General features: G+C 41.2%; 2 protein-coding genes across 2 annotated transcripts; both read right to left on the bottom strand.

The window, feature by feature from the left end:
* Nucleotides 1-1,759: 1,759 nt before the first annotated feature.
* On the bottom strand, nt 1,760-6,046 carry nkx3.3 (NK3 homeobox 3). Its single transcript, XM_085182164.1, has 2 exons — nt 5,577-6,046; nt 1,760-4,951 (listed from the first exon to the last, which is right to left on the bottom strand). The coding sequence occupies exons 1-2, from the start codon at nt 5,818-5,820 to the stop codon at nt 4,413-4,415; spliced, it is 783 nt and encodes a 260-aa protein (XP_085038290.1). The 5' UTR covers nt 5,821-6,046; the 3' UTR covers nt 1,760-4,412.
* Nucleotides 6,047-8,411: 2,365 nt separating this feature from the next.
* nkx2-3 (NK2 homeobox 3) lies at nt 8,412-11,454 on the bottom strand. The gene is made up of 2 exons (XM_085182165.1): nt 10,810-11,454; nt 8,412-10,044 (listed from the first exon to the last, which is right to left on the bottom strand). Exons 1-2 carry the CDS (start codon nt 11,198-11,200, stop codon nt 9,401-9,403), a joined length of 1,035 nt encoding a protein of 344 aa, XP_085038291.1. The 5' UTR covers nt 11,201-11,454; the 3' UTR covers nt 8,412-9,400.
* Between the last annotated feature and the right edge of the window lie 8,970 nt (nt 11,455-20,424).

The following is a 20,424-nucleotide window of genomic DNA, read 5'->3' as shown; positions in this document are numbered from 1 at the left end:
TCCCCCACTTAAAATGATGACAGAGGTCAGTAATTTGCACCAGAGGTACACTTCAACTGTGAGAGACAGAATGTGAAAAAAAAAAATCCATGAATTCACATGGTAGGATTTGTAAAGAATTTATTCGTAAATCAGGGTGGAAAATAAGTATTTGGTCAATAACAAAAATACAACTCAATACTTTGTAACATAACCTTTGTTGGCAATAACAGAGGTCAAACGTTTACTATAGGTCTTTACCAGGTTTGCACACACAGTAGCTGGTATTTTGGCCCATTCCTCCATGCAGATCTTCTCAAGAGCAGTGATGTTTTGGGGCTGTTGCCGAGCAACACGGACTTTCAACTCCCGCCACAGATTTTCTATGGGGTTGAGGTCTGGAGACTGGCTAGGCCACTCCAGGACTTTCAAATGCTTCTTACGGAGCCACTCCTTTGTTGCCCGGGTGGTGTGTTTTGGATCATTGTCATGTTGGAAGACCCAGCCTCGTTTCATCTTCAAAGTTCTCACTGATGGAAGGAGGTTTTGGCTCAAAATCTCACGATACTTGGCCCCATTCATTCTGTCCTTAACACGGATCAGTCGTCCTGTCCCCTTGGCAGAAAAACAGCCCCATAGCATGATGTTTCCACCCCCATGCTTCACAGTAGGTATGGTGTTCTTGGGATGCAACTCAGTATTCTTCTTCCTCCAAACACGACGAGTTGAGTTTATACCAAAAAGTTCTACTTTGGTTTCATCTGACCACATGACATTCTCCCAATCCTCTGCTGTATCATCCATGTGCTCTCTGGCAAACTTCAGACGGGCCTGGACATGCACTGGCTTCAGCAGCGGAACACGTCTGGCACTGCGGGATTTGATTCCCTGCCGTTGTAGTGTGTTACTGATGGTGACCTTTGTTACTTTGGTCCCAGCTCTCTGCAGGTCATTCACCAGGGCCCCCCCGTGTGGTTCTGGGATCTTTGCTCACCGTTCTCATGATCATTTTGACCCCACGGGATGAGATCTTGCGTGGAGCCCCAGATCGAGGGAGATTATCAGTGGTCTTGTATGTCTTCCATTTTCTGATGATTGCTCCCACAGTTGATTTTTTCACACCAAGCTGCTTGCCTATTGTAGATTCACTCTTCCCAGTCTGGTGCAGGTCTACAATTATTTTCCTGGTGTCCTTCGAAAGCTCTTTGGTCTTGGCCATGGCAGAGTTTGGAGTCTGACTGGTTGAGGCTGTGGACAGGTGTCTTTTATACAGATGATGAGGTCAAACAGGTGCCATTCATACAGGTAACGAGTGGGGGACAGAAAAGCTTCTTACAGAAGACGTTACAGGTCTGTGAGAGCCAGGGATTTTCCTTGTTTGAGGTGACCAAATACTTATTTTCCACCCTGATTTACGAATAAATTCTTTACAAATCCTACCATGTGAATTCATGGATTTTTTTTTCATATTCTGTCTCTCACAGTTGAAGTGTACCTCTGGTGCAAATTACTGACCTCTGTCATCATTTTAAGTGGGGGAACTTGCACAATCGGTGGCTGACTAAATACTTTTTTGCCCCACTGTATATCATTCACATGCTGCTTTTAGAATGCAAATAGAGATGGTGCATGTGTTTACTTTTAGTTTTGAATTCATATAGGGCAGTTTACATATTGTGGATAAACCCCTGACTGGTTTTCTAACTTCTGTGATGTCTGACTGCTTGTGCTCTTTTTTTTTCCTTTTTTTTAGGGGGGGGGGGGGGGGGGGGGGGGGGGGCGCAACATGAACTTTGTTGTTTGAATAGTACAGCTCCCAGCAGCTCAGCAGTGTCTTTGATGAAGACAGTGTCATAATGTAAAGTAAGGTAAATTGACCTTTTAGCTGAAGCTCACCTGTGAATGAGTTTTAACTGGTGTTAAAACCTTAAACTTATCCTTTGTCGCAGTCTCCTTTCACCGTGCCTGTTTTGTTGTCTGTGGGTGGAAATTTACACGAGTGTGACGCATCACAGAATAGGTGCAGGAAAAGAAAAACTCTTATCTTGTCACGGTAGAAAGCTCTGACTAGACCAACTATTTACCAGCACAATGTGAATAATCAGAGCACATAGAAAGTGGCGTACCGTGGTGCAACAGTGTTACACCCTGACCTTTTCTGCTGAAAAGTGTTGTTTTTTTTAAGTCTTTAAAAGCAAGTGTGCGCAAATGAAAATAATTTATCTGTGAATTATGGTTAGACATTGAAAAGAAGATGTGTTTTTCTTCCCACCCTGAAACCTGCTGCGCACAGTGCCAACCACTTACTGTAGTCTGAAGTGCTGCTTTGATACAAGAGATAGATGGGGTTTGGGCTGGAGCCAGAGTGCAGCAAAAGGTGATCATCTCTGCCAAAGCTGCCTGCGTTGGGAAAAGGAAAGCTGAAGCACTGTTACATCCCAGTTCTTTGATGTCTCTTTAATGTTGTAGTACTGTAATGATAATATTGTTTGGGATTATAAAGACAGGACACTGCGGTGCTTTTAAGACCTTGCAAACCTTTTGTAACCCTGCAGTGTCAAGGGGATCAGTAAACATGCTACATAAACTGTATCTTTTTTAAATATTATTTCTGGGGGAAGATAAATTATTTTATCTGACCATCCTGCCTTTCTCCACCATCTGCAAGCTCCTTTGATAAAACACAGGCCTAGATGTTAAATCCCTCTGGATGGTAAATGCAATCAGTTAAAAACCAAACTAAAATGCTGGTCCCCTTGTATAGGAATTACATTTTTTCCTATGGCGTCTGATCACTGTGCCGTTCCTTGAGAGTGATGATGAGGGTGTAGTCTTTTCAGTAAAGCATGATTAATGTGCACTGTCTTGTGCAGCCTGGCTCCATGGTGCAACATCTCCACGGTCTATTAACCGTCTCTGACTAGTGCAGCACATAGTAGAGAGCACACCTATGCAGAAGGATTAAGAACCCCCCCCCCACACACACAATTTTTGCATAAAACAACAGCAAAGATTCTTCTTCCTAATATCATGTAAAGGTTTGTGCAATGCTGAAATGTTAGAGGAGGAAGTCAGCCAACTAGATGAACACCCATTTCCAAACAGACACTTTAAAAGCATAAACTCTATCCGTGTGAGATACAGAATGTTAGAAGTACATTCGTGTGAAGAAGCCTTATTGCTTTCTAATCTGTTGCTTTAGTACCGTGCGAAAGAAGAATGTCTTCTTGCAGGTGTTAATGTTAAGTTTCACGATCAATAAAGGTGTCCCATAAATAAAATAAATGCCCACTAAAAGTGTCAGAGGCCTCGGTCAAGCTTCTCACACATCAAGATAAGCTACTTTCTCTTGTTGGGTTTGTATAACTTCCAGATTCCTTTCTGCTCTGTCTGGTCGCTCACAATGAGCTGTTGCTGGCAGTCATGGGGGAAGAAGAAAAAAACAACATATATATCATCCTATGAACTTGTGAGAAACCCAGTCAGCACTTCATTTTAAGCCACTGCAGAGATGACCCCATCAAATTTCTAAATTGCATTTAAGATATTGTGCACCAGCTGACACCATAGTATAGGTAAGAGGTTAAATATGACAACAGAACCTACATTATTTATATTTTATTTTCATCCATATCCTTATATAGATATTAAAAAACACAGTTCTTATATTTATCGCTGTTGTGGCCTTGATTTGATTATAAAAACCACGAATAAAAATCTTGATATAAAAACATGAAGTATTTGAGATGGTGCATCATGGAGAAATGGGTGATCTACAAATCTGTCGCAAACATGTTTTTTTATGAACAGAAAGAAAAGCTCAGAATAAAGAAAACTTTTAGGGTAAAATAATTTCTCTTATAGAATTATTTGAATAAGTTCAAACTTTCATGATTTCCACCGTCAACACAATAAAAATGATTTGCTTTGTTGTATTTCTTTTCTTTTCTTTTATTAATCCCACAAGAAAAGGTTGAAATATAACATTGTAGTTAACTTTATGTTCTCTTCCGCTTAGCAACCTTCACTTTTTATGACCTCCTCTTCCCGTCGTAATCATAATAATAAATATATATTTTTTAAGTTTTGAAAGTTTTGAAATATAATTCATGAAATCGTTTGTTTTTTTTTAAGTTAAAAGAAATATTTAAAAGTCATGATCCTGGCCAAAGATATACCTGCCACATAAGAGGTTTGAAGAAGTCAGTAGTATTTCCCTTTAAAATGTTTTTTTTCTAACTTGCAAATAGTTACACAATGTGAAACTGACAAAATATTAAACTACATTACTTATTCCGATTTAAAAATTGAGGATTTTCTGTATAAAATGTCCAATTACATCGTAAAATCCACCGAGTCAGCAGAAACCTCCTAGAAAGCAGAACGCTTGCATTTGAAGTGACACTTGTTGAAAACAGTTCTGCTTCGGGGCCTCAAAGCATCCCTCCACAAAACATGTTGTCCATGTTCCAGGGTTGGTGGTAGTAGTAGTGCAGGTACGGGTAGTACTGATAGCCCCGGTACAGTGGCACAGTCATGGGGATATGTACTCCAATCCCCTGGTGGTATTGCTTTTGATCGTCCCGCACCAGAACTTTTACAGCCACTTTCTTTGGGGAGCTGCATACCACCATTTCGGTCGCCATCTGGCGACGTTTGGTTTTATATCTCCGGTTCTGGAACCAGATTTTCACCTGGGTCTCTGTAAGCTTCAAGGCTCCTGCCAGATCGGCCCGTTCGGGACCAGAAAGGTACCTTTGAGTGCTAAAACGGCGCTCCAGCTCGTGGACTTGAGCATGAGAGAAGGCCGACCTGGTGCGCTTCTTTGCACCGGGCCTGCACTGCTGCGCGTCCGGCGAACAGCTGGAGGTTTCCCCGCCGGGGTTACATCCGTCCTCCTCTGCACTCTCGCACTGCGGTCTTTTCTGCTGTTCGCCCTGCTCCTCACACTGCTCCTGGTCATCTGCAGCGACTGAAATAAAATATAAATCCGTGAATACAAGTAAATGTGCTGCCTCTGTACGTCAGGGTGATAAAGCACAAGGCCCCTGTTTTTTGCTGATAGGTCATTCCAACAAGGTGCTGATGCTGGCCAATATGACAGTTTTCTATTGTATTTCTGTCATGATATTAAAGTTAAGGGATGTACCTGAATAAATGCTCTGAACAACTTTAAACAAATCCCACAGATTTCCACGACGCAGTGTTATAGTTTTATTTTCCCACAAGCTATGTGCTCTTTACGCACAAAAAAGTCACATGGGGCATGAATAAATAGAACCAAATTCTTGAGACAGTAATAATTACACTGTAGTTAGTTAAATTACACATCGATGTATTTTTATGGGGAAAATAATACACAGTTCTTCAATTTAAACACACGGTAACGGGATTTTTTTTCTATTGCGAAAACGGTTTCTTATGCAAAATAAATAACTCGATAAAGTAATTATGGCGTAAAACACATTCGAGTTTTGTGATGAATGTTTATGTTCCTTCAACATGATGGAATATAATTTAGATGAGAACGCCTACACACCAGTTTAAGATTTTTTCCCCGATAGTCTTTACAGATCTTTAAAAAAAAAAAAAACCACCTTCTATGAGCTCTGTCTCTTCTCCTGTGTCCTCCTCTGTAGAAACCTCCGATTGGGCGCTTATAACGCGGGGATGTGTGGGAAGTGTCTCCGGGTAGACGTGGTTGCCATCCCTGCCACCATAGCCGGTGAGCGTGTTGTTCGCCTTCGTTGCGCAGAACTCCCCCGCGGTTCCCGGCTTGCCGTTGGCATCGAGTCCGGTGAGGATGTCTTTGATGGAAAAGGATGAAACACTTAATGTCATAATTCAGATAAGAGCACGGGTATTTCCTCACTCTCGCGCGATTTCTTGGGAGGCATCAAGAAATCCGCCACTGGAAAGCAAAAACAAGCCCTCACTACTGATTCGCTCTTTTGCGCGTTGTAATTTAATTGCGGCGAACAGTCTAATGTGCTAATGAGCAGCCTATATCAGGATCTGTCAAGACTGTCAAGCAGTATTTCAACTGCAGCTCCAGTTAAGTTGTGATAGGATGTTATCTGTGCCTGCTGGTCCCTCCTTCGCACCGCCCAGCTTTAAACCTGGCCTCTTTGCTCAGTGTCAGTGAAGGACGAAGGACATTGATTCCCAAGGCTACATGGTTTTATTTTCTTTAGCTTTCGGTATGAGTACTGTGATTTAAATAAAAAATGTAAAATCCATCTAGTTTAATCTGTAAGAGCCAAAGAAAATAAGTAGAACCTTCTGATTATTCTTAACATGCTATCTGATATTAAACATGAATCAGACCCATTGGAAAATGTTTTCAGTTATTTTTACGCACAGAGCTGTTTTGTTTGCTTAACAGCTTCTTCTTCTCTTCTTCTTTCTCTTCTTCTTCTTCTTCTTTAGGCTGCTTCCTTTAGGTTTACCAACTATCAGATGTCATGTACATGTGTGAAGTACCCGACGGTTTACGTTCACTAAGCGTGCGTAAAAATGCCGCTCAGTTCTGGTTTTCACCTGTGAGTTTGGTTTTAAAGCATTTCACAATGCAGGAATTTACATTTAAAAACCAGAAATAACTCTTTTGAAAATTCAAGTTTACTTTCCACTTGAGTCTAAACTAATCCAAAAAGGACTATTTTGATTTTTTTTTTTTTTTTTTAAATCTTCCATCTATTATTTAGTTTTAATTAAACTAAATGTCCATTTTTTTTATCATTGTGAATTATGTGACTGGTAAAATTGTGCACAATTTGAAACCTAAAGACCTGCATGTTTAAATATTTTATCATGAAACACATCTTCAGTCCAGTGTGAAGATGGACATCTGCTGGTTCTGCCTTGTTGCTCGAACAGGTGTCTAGCGCCGCCATGTGGACAGGATTCTTGGTCTTCGAAGTTACACGTGAGTCAAAATAAAAGACGACAGCTACGCACATGCACATACGCACTCCCATAAAGACCAGGATTACACAATCTACCTTTCAGGTGAGGAGATGTACTGACAGATGCGGCGAGCTGCTTCCTCCATGTTGTTTGTTTCTCGTAATTGCAGTAAAATCTCCCTTTGTACCTCAAAGCCAGATCACCCTGCAGGGTGTTTTTAAGTGCCTGGGAGGGATAAATTTAAATTTTAGCGCAGTTTCCTGGGTTCAAACCACAACAAGTCAGTTTCAAAATAGAACATCTGAATTCTGCAAATCAGCCTCGGAATGCAGTTTATTATTCATTTTGCAAAAATGGTTTGAAATCAATGGTGTCATGTTGATTAAAGTCTCGCACACATAGGCGTCATTACACGTGTCCAAATAAAACCTCGGCCTTTGTCCAGTAAGGAGTGTTAAGCGTGAATTTCTGCAAGTGCATATATTCTACCAAAAGAGGTATTTTTTGACGAGATTTGGTTTGTGAGGAAAGATTTAGTTTACTGTTGTGCTCACACAGAAAGAGTATAACGTTTGAACTTTTGTGGAAATTAAATTTAAAATTTTTTTTTTTTTTTAAATACTATATCAGATAAAAGCCAAACAAGTCACGCGGAATTTTGATGACTTATTATTGTTTTACGCTAAACCGAATATTAATGTTCCAGTATTCCTGGTTCCAGTATACTTGTTAATAGTGCTGTAGACATGAAAACATGTCCTAGCACAGCTGACAGGGTGCAGCCAGAATGAAACCGAATGATAGAGCTTTTATTCCCGCTTTCTTTCCTTCTCTATATTTGGGCCTCGGCTCTATTGTGAGCTCCTTGAGTGTCTGCCTCTAGACACTTTGTTTTAGGAAACTCCACGCCTATACAGCGCAGCGATGAGCCGCTGAGCTGCTATCTTTGGAAGCAGAAGATAGCGATCGCGGCAGTGTCTGTCAGAGAACCCGTGGCCAAGCCGCGTCCTCAGGCATCGCCGTCCTGTCGCCAGCTCTATTTACACTAGTGACTCTGCAGCACTTAGAGCTGACACCAGGTATGTCCTACCGGCAGTGCAGTAGCCGAGGGAAGTGGCCAGTGAGGCTATCAGGGGAGACAAACACGCTGTTTACTTTGCCATTTATCTCCATTAATAGCGTCAGGGTATTCGGCCGTGCCTGGTGGGTAAAGGCTTTGCTTAAGTCCATCGCTAAACAACGAAAGGTGTGTGTGTGTGTGTGTGTGTGTGTGTGTGTGTGTGTGTGTGTGTGTGTGTGTGTGTGTGTGTGTTAGAGAAAGTTGAAGAAAGAGTATATATGTGGTCTGAGTTTGCCTCACTGTGAGTGAGTGCAGATCAGTATTTATTATGTAATTATGATATTATTGTAATTATAAATGTGACACAGCTTTAGGTGATCTATTATTATTATTATTATTATTATTATTATTATTATTATTATTATTTAGAAAAAGAAGAGGAGTCGTAAGAGTATTTATCATCCAATGTTCTTCTCGTTTTTATGCTCTGTGGGTCCGGGGATGCTGGCCGTCTGGTTAATGTCCATCTCTGAATCCTGACCGGACATTAGCTCGCCTTTAAATTCTCTCTGTTTCTGGTTCTTGTCTCAAGCCGAAGTCTAGCGCAAGCTTTCTCACACAAGAAAAAAAAACGTTTTCTTGGCTTGAGAAAAGATTTCAGACGATAAGAAATGTTGGAATAAACCTCAGTCAACATCATTAAAAAAAAAAAGAAGAAAAAGAACACGCACAGATTCACATACAAAGCACACTCCACTTCAATCAGTCGTGCCATGACAGTTATTATGCCCTTTAATTCCACCATCGCTGATAACTTGCATCGTTTTGTGGTATTTAACTCGAGCCTAGAAACAACCTTATTTGAGCGCCTCTTTTTTTAATCAGTTCATTGGCTTTCAGTGTCACTCACTTCGTTTTGGAGTGAAAAAACAAAGCCTTAAGGTTAAACGCAAGTCACGCAAATTTAAAAAAGAGGGGGGAAGAGCTTAATAGAAATAATACTAAATTGTCCTGCATTTGTGATCCATGTTAATTTCTTGCAACTTTATGCATCCAAATAAAATTCATGAAAGACTTCACTTTCTTAATGAAATCTAATCCAATAGTCTTTGCGTAACCGAAAATTTACATGGGATTTTCCTTTATTTTTTAAGCACAATACATCAGTTTTGAACCATTACGGATAGTTTTGGCTAATCCGTCAAACATAACACAACAACTTCACTAAGTTTTCTAAACACGTGGCTCAGAGGGGAAAAAAAATTATAATAGATATATTTTTATTTCAGTCCATTTTTCTTCATATGCCTGTGGAGTTAGAACAAACTGACCCCTGCGCTCTGTAATGTGTTACGGAATTTGAAATTGTGGTTTTCACGGCATTAGTTGAAGATGTTTACATGCTCGAGTCTATCCATCAAGACAGGCTTCTGATTGTGCGCAAAGACCGCGCTACCATGCCCGGATGCCCTGCAGAGCTCCTTGGCAGGGTGTGACACTTGGTCCTTGGGGAGTCTGGCTTTGCGTCTGTCCGCTAATGTTCCCCAAATTCATATTCATGAAAGCATTGGCAGAGGCGTTGCTGGGCGGGAGAGAAGGGAAACTAGAATAAGTACAAGAGTAAGTGTTGCTATACACCGAGTTGTTATAGCTGTAGGCTGGATAGCCGTTGTAGCTGTACGGATTGGGAGCTCCGACTGTGTAAGGGGGATTATAGTTCTGGGATCCAGCGAGACAAGGCCTCCCGTCTCGGACGAGAACCGGCACAGCCACCCTCCTTGGAGGCGGTGGTGGGTGGTGATGGTGGTGATGATGACCCGCAATCTCCAGGGTCTTGTCCTGCCGCTGCCTCTTGCATTTGTACCTCCTGTTCTGGAACCAGATCTTGACCTGGGTAGAGGTGAGCTTAAGGGAGCTGGCCAGGTGCTCTCTCTCCGGGGCGGACAGGTAACGCTGCTGCTTGAAGCGCCGCTCCAACTCAAACACCTGAGCCTGGGAAAAGAGGACGCGAGGTTTCCGTCTGGTCCTCTGCTGCTTGGTGGCCGGCTTCTCCGAGTCTGGATCCTCACACTCACCTGGCATGACACCGCAGCTCTCTGCATGGAGAAACCATGTTTAATTACACATCAGAGCTAGCATCTTGATTATTTTCAAGTATATATTTACTATTACAAATTTTATTCTTATTCTTCTTATTCTTATTATTTATTGTACAAGTGTATTGGAAGTGGCCTAAATGAAAATTGCTAGTAAAATGTATTGAAAAATAAAATTAGGGAGGCATACTAATAATGACGTCACGTTATATACAAACATGAACTAAACGTGAATGTTGATACATTAAAATCAGATGAGGCTAAATATATTTTCTGTCTTGTGTTTCTGGAAGTGTCTACGTCTTTTTAAATGCGTGACAATTTGGATCATCAGTTTAATATATTCAGCAAACATAAATTAGCAGCTTGCAAATGTAAACACTTTCATCTCTGCCAGTCTTACTCATTAGCTGGCAGCTAATGAATTGTATGAAATAATAATCTTCTTTTTTTTTTGTTGTTGTTGTTCTTTGCCGTCCATTGTTTGGTCATATTATGAAAATATATATTATGTATATTATTAACCAGGGGCCTATTTTTTGTTGTCCGTGTTTGGTGATCAATTTATAGTAATTTAAACAGAAATCGGAAAACGTTTCTCCAGAAATGTGTATCAATGTCAGATTTGATGAGCCTTTTTTGTCACGTAATAAACTTTAATTCACATTTTATGATTTGATTTTCTCCTTTGGCATTTTCGTCCATGTGCATTTTTATACAATTAACATCCTCAGAGTAACTCGCTTCAGTAGACTGTGTACTCACTGCTGTCATGCTCGTCCTGCTCTGTCTCCGGCCGGAGGTCTGCAGAGTGGGTTTGCCCCAGGTTGCCGAACACCTCCACCTGGATACCGGAGTCCGTCAGTCGGTCTTGCACATTCAGTGAGTTGAGGTACGCCATCCTCTCCTCGCTTTCCGACAGGCAGGAGCTGATGGGGCTTGGGGTGTCTCTGCCCGCCAGCATGCAAGAGGGCGGCGAGTGAGTACGGAAGGATTTGTTCGATAGAACTCCAGGCTGTGAGAGCGCACCAGAGAGACCGAAGCAGGAGATCAGCTGTAGCTGGTGCTGCTGAGACTGTTGTTGGAGCTCTAACTTCAGAATGTCCTTCACGGAAAAAGGCGTGGAGGACGAACCTATGACCGGACTAGGAATCATTATTACCACCAAGAAAGAGATGGCAAAATATACCGATCAGCAGTCCAAGAACGGGACCGATTCGCCTCCGGACGCGCAAAAGAAGAAAATTAGGCGTGCGTAAACCCGAGGAACGGCAGCGCTCTGTTGTTTTTGCATACACACCGAAGACAACTGATTTTCTCTCAGCTGTGACATCCCTCTTAGTTGCATATGCGTCTGTGGCTGGATGAGAGAGAGAGAAAGAGAAAGGTCGATCCCGTTTGGTTGGCTGAATTCAGTTATCTAGCGAGAGAGGGTCAGCCAAGATGCTGTCCTCTCCCTCTCAGTGACGTCCTGAAGCGGGGGAGGGATTGGTAGGGTCTCTCTCTCTCTCTCTCTCTCTTTCTCTCTCTCGCACTCTTCCTCCCCCTTTCCCTCTCTGTTCTATTTAGGCGTAGCCTACATATGACAGGAAGTTATCCCTAATTTATGAAATAATATTGATGCCATCGACTGCAGTGAAACTGGGAAATATTTTGAAAGGTAAGGAACTTCTTAATTCATGCTTTAAATGTTTCTAGTAAACTGCATCAACGCTGTCACACAATTGTAATAATTAGGCAAAGCATATTATGTTGTGTAGTTTAATGCAAATAGCCCACAAAAATACTTAACTTGGTGGAACCAATATTTATTTATTCGTTTATTTATGTTTTATTTTTAAAGAATTTCACTTATTTCTTGGACGGTCCCACAACATCGCAGATTTGGCCATTTTTAAGATTAGGCCTATCTTTGTTTCCCCTCTCGGCAATTCCTTGATAATATCATATAACTAGAGTGTGGGAAATGAGATAAATTCGGCAATAAAGGCGTAAGAGGCATAAAGAATGCTCAGTGCTAAATTGTTCTTTGTGAATTATTTATGGCTTATTTATTTGTGGAAGTTTTAGGATGATTTGGCCACGAACATTTGGCCACAATAATAGTTCCTCTTGACACTGGTAAAAGGAAAGCAAAAACCTTTTTTGAATAAATAAATAAATGATCAGCTTCAAGCGCTACAAGGAAAGAAAATAATAATTATTATATTATATTAATAATTATATTATATTGTATATTAATAGGTAAATTAATGAGCTTTCATTTTAATATACCTTTGTGCTTAAGGGATAAACGTGCTGAAACGAGACACCTCTCTTCTGGTCGACTATCTTTGGCCAGGTCCAGGCGCCACGGTTTGAGGACCCATTGCTCTCAAACCGTGTGGAAAGAAAAGAAGAGCATGTCCACATAATCTCATCCGCTCACCATCAACAAGGCGCTGTTTAGAAATGGATAGCGTCACCCCCTCCCATGGAGATGCATGTCTTTTCAAAAAAGGCCGGTTTAAGTGGAGTAGTTTAAGTCAAGAGCTGAACTGAGTCTGAAAAAAAAGAAAAGCTTTTAGGCCACAGTAACTCTGTGCGCTCGGCAAAAATATAGTGGTCACTTAGTGCTGCTTGGACGCAAATTTAAACATTATTTAAACAATAATTTATCAAGATTTACTAATAAGGAAAAGTCATTTCCACACAGTGGAAGTTTGTGCGAGTTAGGTGGAATTTATGTGATAGAATTAGCTCGTAAAGCAACCCAAAGGGCAGTAAATCTGGTCATTTTGTTTCCCAAATATTTACCCATTCCTTTTTAATGAGTGCAATAATTTAAAAATACCAAACATAGACATAAATGCGTAATAGCTGTGTGTGTGTGGGGGGGGGGGGTTGCCTTGTTTTGTTTTATTTAAAGTGTTTAGGAGAAAATTATTAATACCCCAAAAGAGATTACGCGGTTAAAACAATTAATTGTAAACACGGGTCCGAGAAGAGTCACCGCGCTTTCGACCTAGAGTGCGCAGGGCCTCTAAAGCCCCCAACTGACCATCTTCATGGGCTTCGCGTGCCACCAGCAGTCCAAAAGTGGCCAAGTAAAGACTCGTGTTTACGGAGCGGAAGAGTCTGTTTCCTGCCTTTAACAAAACCCAGACTCCCAGAGAGTGTCAAGGAGCTACTCGTTGGTGAATGCGACTCCCCAATACATCATCTTCATTTCTGAATCGTCTTGATAGCCTCGGTAAGGTCGAGTCCACAGCAGAGGTCAGAGCGGATACAGGCTGCAGAGGCCTAAGCGTTAAAAAAAAAAATTAAATGGATTTTGAAAAATAACTTAAAAAAAAAACCCCGATCTGCTTTCTGCCTCCGTGGGAGTCAAATTTCAGTCACTCCGCACAATTCACTTTCTGGTGAGTTCTTCAAAGTTAGCGTTTTGCCAAGCAGCGTTTAACGTGTCTCTTCTTGTTTCCCTCCTTATCTCCATATTTCTGGCAGTCTAACGTATACTGAAGCAGGGCTTCGGCATCAGAGGGGCAGGTGTACAGTACACCACTGAGATACAGGGTGCACAGAGCAGACCAGACGTTTGAAGAAATAACGACATTTATCATCCATCGCTGCTTCTGGGTTGTGTGTCTGACTGGTTGATGCAAACAGCTGTTTATTTATGAAAGAATGAAGGTTTGATATTATGACTTGACAAAGTTGTGTAGAAGAGCACTTACAATCCTTTTACAATGGAGGTGATTATTAACAGGCGCCAACAGGTGACAAGGAGCTCAAGTGTGACTATCCATTTGTCTTAAAGTGCTCTTAATCAGCCAATAACAACAATAGATTGCTACTTTAGGAAAATAGATTAGCTCAAGTGCGTTTTCCCCAATGTCCAACAAGTCCAACCGGATTATTTAACTGGGTGTGACGCTTTCCCCATCATCTTGCATTAGGGTATGTAATATGTAAATAATGAGGCTGTGCATTACAGAAAAAAAAAACTTGAAAAGATTGTGAGAGCAGATACAGAGTGTGTCCGCCTCATGTAGCTCATAATTAACTTTCCGTTTTCCTTTAATTTCATGGTCAACAGAAAGAATGGCAGTGGACCAAACTGTTGTGTGGCAGTAATGTCTCAGTTCTTCTGGGTCCCGGAAGGTGAGTCTTATCAGCAACCCATGTGGTGGTGTCAGTAGCCAGGACCCAGACTGTGCTATTGTGCCGCTGCCTGGAACCGAGTGACGGATGACAGCACCTTCTCATTGGAGGAAATGAGGAGGCCAAAGGCGAGCCCGCGTTAGGCCAGATTTTTCAGCATAAACCCTGTTCTCACCCACTTACTTTGGACTCTGATAGAGCCATATAGTCCACAAAGGCAGGCCTATGATAATAGTTAACACTCCCTCAGGGCTCATTGTGTTAACCAGGTTAGGAAAAAAGATACCCTAATTAGCTGCCTTGTTTGAAAGACAGTGAGAGGGTGATTTGTTTGAGAGCTGACACCTTGTTCTGTGTATCACAGTTCTAACTTAGAGACCATGAAAAGAGGAAGTGAGGTCAGGCCAGTCTGGATCCCCTGCCCTTTGCCCTCCCTTGGGCCTCATAAATTAGGCTGCTGTAATTCCCTCAGCCTTGCCCCAGCAGGTGTGTGTTTGTATATATGAGTGCGAACAGAGGGGGATGTAAGGGTTGTAATATCTATGATCTACGGTGTTGGGAATGTAGTTTGGGAGGAAACAAGCAACCTAAATATGCTTATCCTCTCTGCTGCCATGCAGTCAATGTAGATAAAGACAGTGCGGGGAGGCAGGCTTTCAAATGAGAGGATGTGGGTGCCTCTAGTTGCTTATATACGCTGTCCCACTTGGCTAGAGCTGGTGAAAAATTAAAAAAAAAAATTATCAAAAGGTTGAATCAAGTTCAGCTTGCTGCTGGAGGAACTCTCTCTAACTTGCTGAATCAGTAACAGCTCTCTTGGGAAGGACAATGTTACCATAAAATAAAAGTATGCGTGCATCCTGGCTTCCAGAGGTAAACATCCTTGAGAGAAAATATTAGCGTCTGTCCAGCAACCGCGGTGGTATTTCTATCAAAGTGACAGACTGTTTTGGCAAATATCTGACTAGTTATCAATAAAGTCCCATTTTTGTAAATACTAACTGTATAAAATATCTAACAATGCAGCTTCAGCACGCAGCGGGTTTTGGCAATGCTGATGCTCAGATTAACCATTAGGATCAAAGCTGACCAGGCCTCCAATCGGACAGCTTTGCTACAAGCTCCAGCGCTGGCAGGCATTCATCCTCATATATGAAGATACAGAGTCCCAGATCTGTAGCTGACCCTGAACTTTGACCTCCTAGCAAAAGGGAGAATTGGTCTCCCCATCTGGATTCAAAATATACAACATAATTAGAAGTCATGAAAGATAAAGTTTGTTTCCTTTGTCACTTATCATTTTTGTGTCTCTTTACCTAATGCAGACAAAAAAGCAAGTACTTTGGGTTAAAAAAAAAAAAAAGTCTTCCACTTCCTGTCTTTGTGTCTTAGCATGCATATTTGTATAAAGCCAAAGTGCCTAAGTTGGTAAAAAGACAAAATCAATCAAGTGGAACGACACAACGTAGACCTTGTGTTTGAGGTTCCACCCAGCTTGAAGGCCACATCAGCGAAAAACAATGAGACACAACCATTTTTAATATTCCTTCAAAGTCCAAATGCAGTCCTGTTAAAAAGTACACCCAATGATTCAGTAGCTACCTTTAGAAGCAGTAACTCGAAGTTATAATTTTCTGTTTAACTTTATCAGTCTCTCACATCGCTAAGAAGGAATTTTGGCCCACTCTTTTTTACATTATTGCTTCAGTTCATGTTTGTGGGCATTTATTTATGCACATCCCTCTATAGTATTTCAATCAGGTTGAAGTCAGGACTTTGACTGGGCCATTGCAACGCCTTGATTTTTTTTTTTTCTTCTTCATCCATTCTGCTGTGGATTTGCTGCTGTGCCAGGAATCACTGTCTTGTTGTATGACCCAGTTTTAGCGAAGCTTTAGCTTTTAGACAGATGGCCTCACATTTGTTTCTACAATACTTTGCTATTCGGAGGGGTTCAATGTCGACTCAATGAGTGCAAGCTCCAACTTTGTAAACCTGCCATGTCCTTTTTTAGAAAGAGGAAACTCTTCCAAATAAGCCATACACATTCAGTCTTTTCATAATTGTACTGTCGTGAACTTTAACATTTAACATGCTAATTAAGGTCTGTAGAGTCTGAGATGTAGCTTTCTAGTTTGTCTGTAGTTTCTCTGAATGTTTCACAAGACTGCATACTGCCCTGTGTACACTTTCTTATTCACTGTATGTGAATGTATACATACCAACTTATACTCAAGCAAAACAGCTAAGGCATTTTAATGGTTTGTTTTAATTTACTTTTGTATTTTTGGAAATGTTTGATTAATTAAGACAAATTTCAGGAGAATGTTATGTAAAAGTAAATATAGGACTTCCTGTATCTTATTATCTGTTTCTAGCAGTTGTGTTAAGCTAACTACTGGCAGTTTGCCCTTTTCTGCATTGTCAGGTGCAAGAGGACTATATATCATCTTATCCATCATAAATATGCTCACTATAGTGCTTAGGTGTTGTTTTATTTTGCATGAGTGGCACATGCAGTCTTAAATTGTCAGGCTTCTTCCAATGGTGTGTAGCCCTTATGTCAGTGAGTTTACTTTTTGCCTCCATGTTTTTAACTGTGGGCTCCATACATTTGAACATGTGGAACATACAGACCCCGTCAAAGCAATATTAGGCATGAGATCTCTGAGAATTTGCATCCTCCAGTACAATTCAACTAAGTTTGCACTTGGATGTATTCTTGGCTCATACTACGGTAGTTCACTGAGTCCAGTTGTCATCTTTTGTCAGCAGGGTAGAAATCTGCATGCACACAAAAAAAGGAGATTTTATGTCATGATATCAAATGGAGCACAAAAGACATTTGCAACCTAAACTTGCACAGACAAACACTCATGCACTCTGGTTGGAATGTAGTCTGACACAGAGATTACTGATATCTATTACTGCATGCACGGTCCGTCAGTCACTGAGCCGCTCAGGGAACAACAGGGAGGTCCTGTGCTCTTTGTTGTTGCTGTGTCTAGTTCCTTGTTAGAGAATTGATGACACTGTCTTTAGAAAACAAACAAGGCGGGAAGCTAAAAAGGTGGTCACTCACCACAGCTCTCTGACCCAGAGACACCGGGGCCAGAGCAACATGTGAATGGCGCTGAAACTTTGCCCTAGGAATGCACAGCGGTGTGTGCGCACACGCTCTTGTTTGTGTTTCTGTGATACCGCAGCTGGAATGTGACTGTCTTGTGCCTGAATGTGTGCCTTTGTGTGTTTTAGTGTCAGCTTCCTATAAGCAGCGCTGATCACCTGCATGCAAAATTTTAAAGAGAAAAAAAAATCAGATTAAACAAAACTCCATTCACACTTTGACGTTTTTGTCATATTTGTGTTACTCTGCTGGATGCCAAAACAAATGTTCTGTGTTTCCTTCTCAGGGAAATGCAGAGAAAGTGCCGGTGAATGTTGGGCTGAGTAATTGATCGATCTAGCTGTGACACACTCTCTTTGGAGAAACTGTCTTGCCAGAGGCTACTTCTGTCACTCCCTGCTCTGACTCACGCTTCACATCACAGCCCAGATCGTGGCCCTGGGCCTCCTCTGTATGCACACACTGAGCCCCGCCCCAGGCCCCCAAGCCTCGTTCTGGGAGCTCAAATCCCATAATTGCAGAGCTGACAGTGATAGCTAACATACGAGACACCCTCACCTGGTTGGAAAGAATGAAAACATCTACTGTCAGCGTGAAGTGAGGAGATGAGTGGGGGTGGGACCAAGTGGTGAGGAAAGTTAGCAACATGTGGGACAAAACACTGGGGAAAATAGTAACTGGGTGTTGTGTGATAGCAAGGTGTGGGATTAACTGTAGCACTTTAGCTAGGTATGTTTTTGTAAGGGGTTCATAAGGCTTAACCAAAGATATAAAAAGGCTTAAATAATGATTTGTCCATGGCTGAAAGATCAGAAGTTAGACTTTGTTGCTAGTTATTATCATTATCTTATTTTATTTTATTTTTTTCGGAGGGGTAGGGTGGGAGGTGAAGATTGTGAAAATAAATTTGACAAATGTATATCCAAAAGCATTACTTCATATTCACACTTAATTAATATAACAGCCATGCATTTGTATAAGGAGGAATGCTTGCAGTGTTGCAGAACGTTGATTCAGTTTCTCTGGATGCAAGAATCCAGACAAATACTTGGGAATTGTCTTGAGCACCCACAGTGCTTCTTGTACCCACAAAAGCACAAGGACAGCATGCAAGCTAAAACACAGCAAGGCCTCTGCAAGTTCAAATCTATGGTCCTTCTCGATGTGAGGAGACAGAGCTAACCACTGCTCCACCTAAAAGGTTGTCTATAGTAATGCTTCTCTGAGTCATAAAGCATGAATGCCGTGAATAGATAGATTCCACAAACGTTTTTTCCTGGTTAACCGTTGGAACAGAAGCAATATTTAAAAATAATATCAGTATATTATCAGCTTATAGCAATATATATTTAAGACTATTTACACCTGTGCATATATTTATCACATGATTTAATGATAACAATAAATTTCTGCTGCTTGTATTTAATTCCGTTCTGTTTTCGTGGTCTCCACTAAGTACTGGGAGGGGAAAAATCATCTACAGCAATTACGTTTCATTATATCCATTGCCAACTCTGTCTGTCTTCTGTTTAGTGCTGGGCAAATATTTTGCAAGAGATTTGTAAGAACCTCTTAGTGAAGATATCCTGCTGCAGCTAAAATCAAGGCAGATGGGCCTGGGACTGAATAAAAATAGCAAAGCTGCAGGAGCAAAACAAAGAAAAACGAAGAACTGGTGCAGGATGACAGTTGTCAGTGCATTTATCGCTATAAGTGAGCTGCTTCAGATTTGGTGGTGTCATTTGAGCCAATGGTAGTAAAGAAATACAATAAGCACAGTCTTAACTACATCGGCTTGGACCATGTGGTGCTCTCTGTTATTATCTATAATGTGAGAAGAGAAATATTCCTAATCTAGAAATGAATGTTAAAAATATATTTCCTTAAAATATGTTTTGTGCAAATTATTGCACACCGCAAATTATTATCCAGGACATGTAAGTGTGATTTTTATGTTGTCCATGCAGAAAGTGGAGCTAAATTGTATTTTGTACTCTAATCAGCATTTTAAACTATAACAGTCCATCAGTGCATGGGAAAGTCTGATTGTATTGTTCATGTTTTAAATCTAATATTCACAAGCACTTTTAATTAGATATGTTAAAAATGGCTTACAGTTGAACAAAATAGAAAAAATAAAATAATTTATTTAAAAAAATGTAAGTAGCATGAAAACACTCAAAGTCAGCACTTCAGCACTAGACAAATATGTGTATTTAATTTCACCCCACATAAACCTTTATAACCCATCATTTGTCATAATGCGAAACTTTTGAACTACAAAAACTAAAGTTGAGCCGTGCAACTGCACTCTTATTATACCAGACAGCAAACATAACTAAGTCTTGTCTTCTCACAAAGTCGCCCTCCTGGTCCGGGAGAGCAGGCTGGAGTGGCCTTCATTTATCAACCACTTCAGCTCCTGCAGACAGCTGTGGGGAGAGCACAGAGCAGCCAGTGTGTTTACACCACAGCTCAGCCGAGGCCCTCAGGACAGAACAGATTAGGACACTTGCACATATTCGTCTGCAGAGCGTGGTGACCTAAGCGTGATAGCTGTCTGATCAGCCGGCGTTCGTATTTACATTTATGATGACGATGATACAGCAATCAATCTGTGAGCTCTGACCTTTGAATTTGTGTTCTATTATTTATTAATGGAAGAATTATTTCTGTACCAAGTCACGCCAACTAAAGCTCTGGTTAGATGCTCTAGATATGAGCTTTAAAACAGGTTTATAGCACCACCTTGTGGCGGAGAAATTAAATGCGCTAATCTCATGCACCGCCCACTCGCAGTGACGCTTCCTCAACCCCACACATTAGCTAGAGGATTTGTCAATCCCCTGCCCACGGCGTTCATTGGGCAACAGCGCCCGTGCGTTTGTTTTATTGACCTTTGAACTGACAGGGATCAACGCCGAGAGCGATTTCTATTGGTAAATCCACTCACACCCACTTTGCAGTGACCAAATCCAAGTTGAAGGTGAAAGTCTTCCATCATCCCGCTCAGCCAGCTGATCAAGTGACAGCTCGTCTCTTCGTGCTGCCGCAGCCTCTCACAGTGCAAAAAAAGTAAACAAACAAACAAATATATATATATATTTTAA

The sequence above is a fragment of the Neolamprologus multifasciatus genome, chromosome 13 (assembly GCF_963576455.1).
Source record: "Neolamprologus multifasciatus chromosome 13, fNeoMul1.2, whole genome shotgun sequence".
Classification (NCBI taxonomy): domain Eukaryota; kingdom Metazoa; phylum Chordata; class Actinopteri; order Cichliformes; family Cichlidae; genus Neolamprologus; species Neolamprologus multifasciatus.
Note: the sequence above shows the minus strand (reverse complement) of the source record. Positions and strands in the feature narration are given on the sequence as shown.

What these genes read in the sequence shown, in the direction of transcription:
- nkx3.3 (XM_085182164.1), bottom strand. Translation starts at nt 5,820, where the DNA reads ATGACATTAAGTGTTTCATCCTTTTCCATCAAAGACATCCTCACCGGA. An exon ending in AGAGACAGAGCTCATAGAAG is followed by an intron (nt 4,952 to 5,576) that starts GTGGTTTTTTTT and finishes ATTTTATTTCAG; the next exon opens with TCGCTGCAGATGACCAGGAG.
- nkx2-3 (XM_085182165.1), bottom strand. Translation starts at nt 11,200, where the DNA reads ATGATTCCTAGTCCGGTCATAGGTTCGTCCTCCACGCCTTTTTCCGTG. An exon ending in GCAGGACGAGCATGACAGCA is followed by an intron (nt 10,045 to 10,809) that starts GTGAGTACACAG and finishes TTCTCCATGCAG; the next exon opens with AGAGCTGCGGTGTCATGCCA.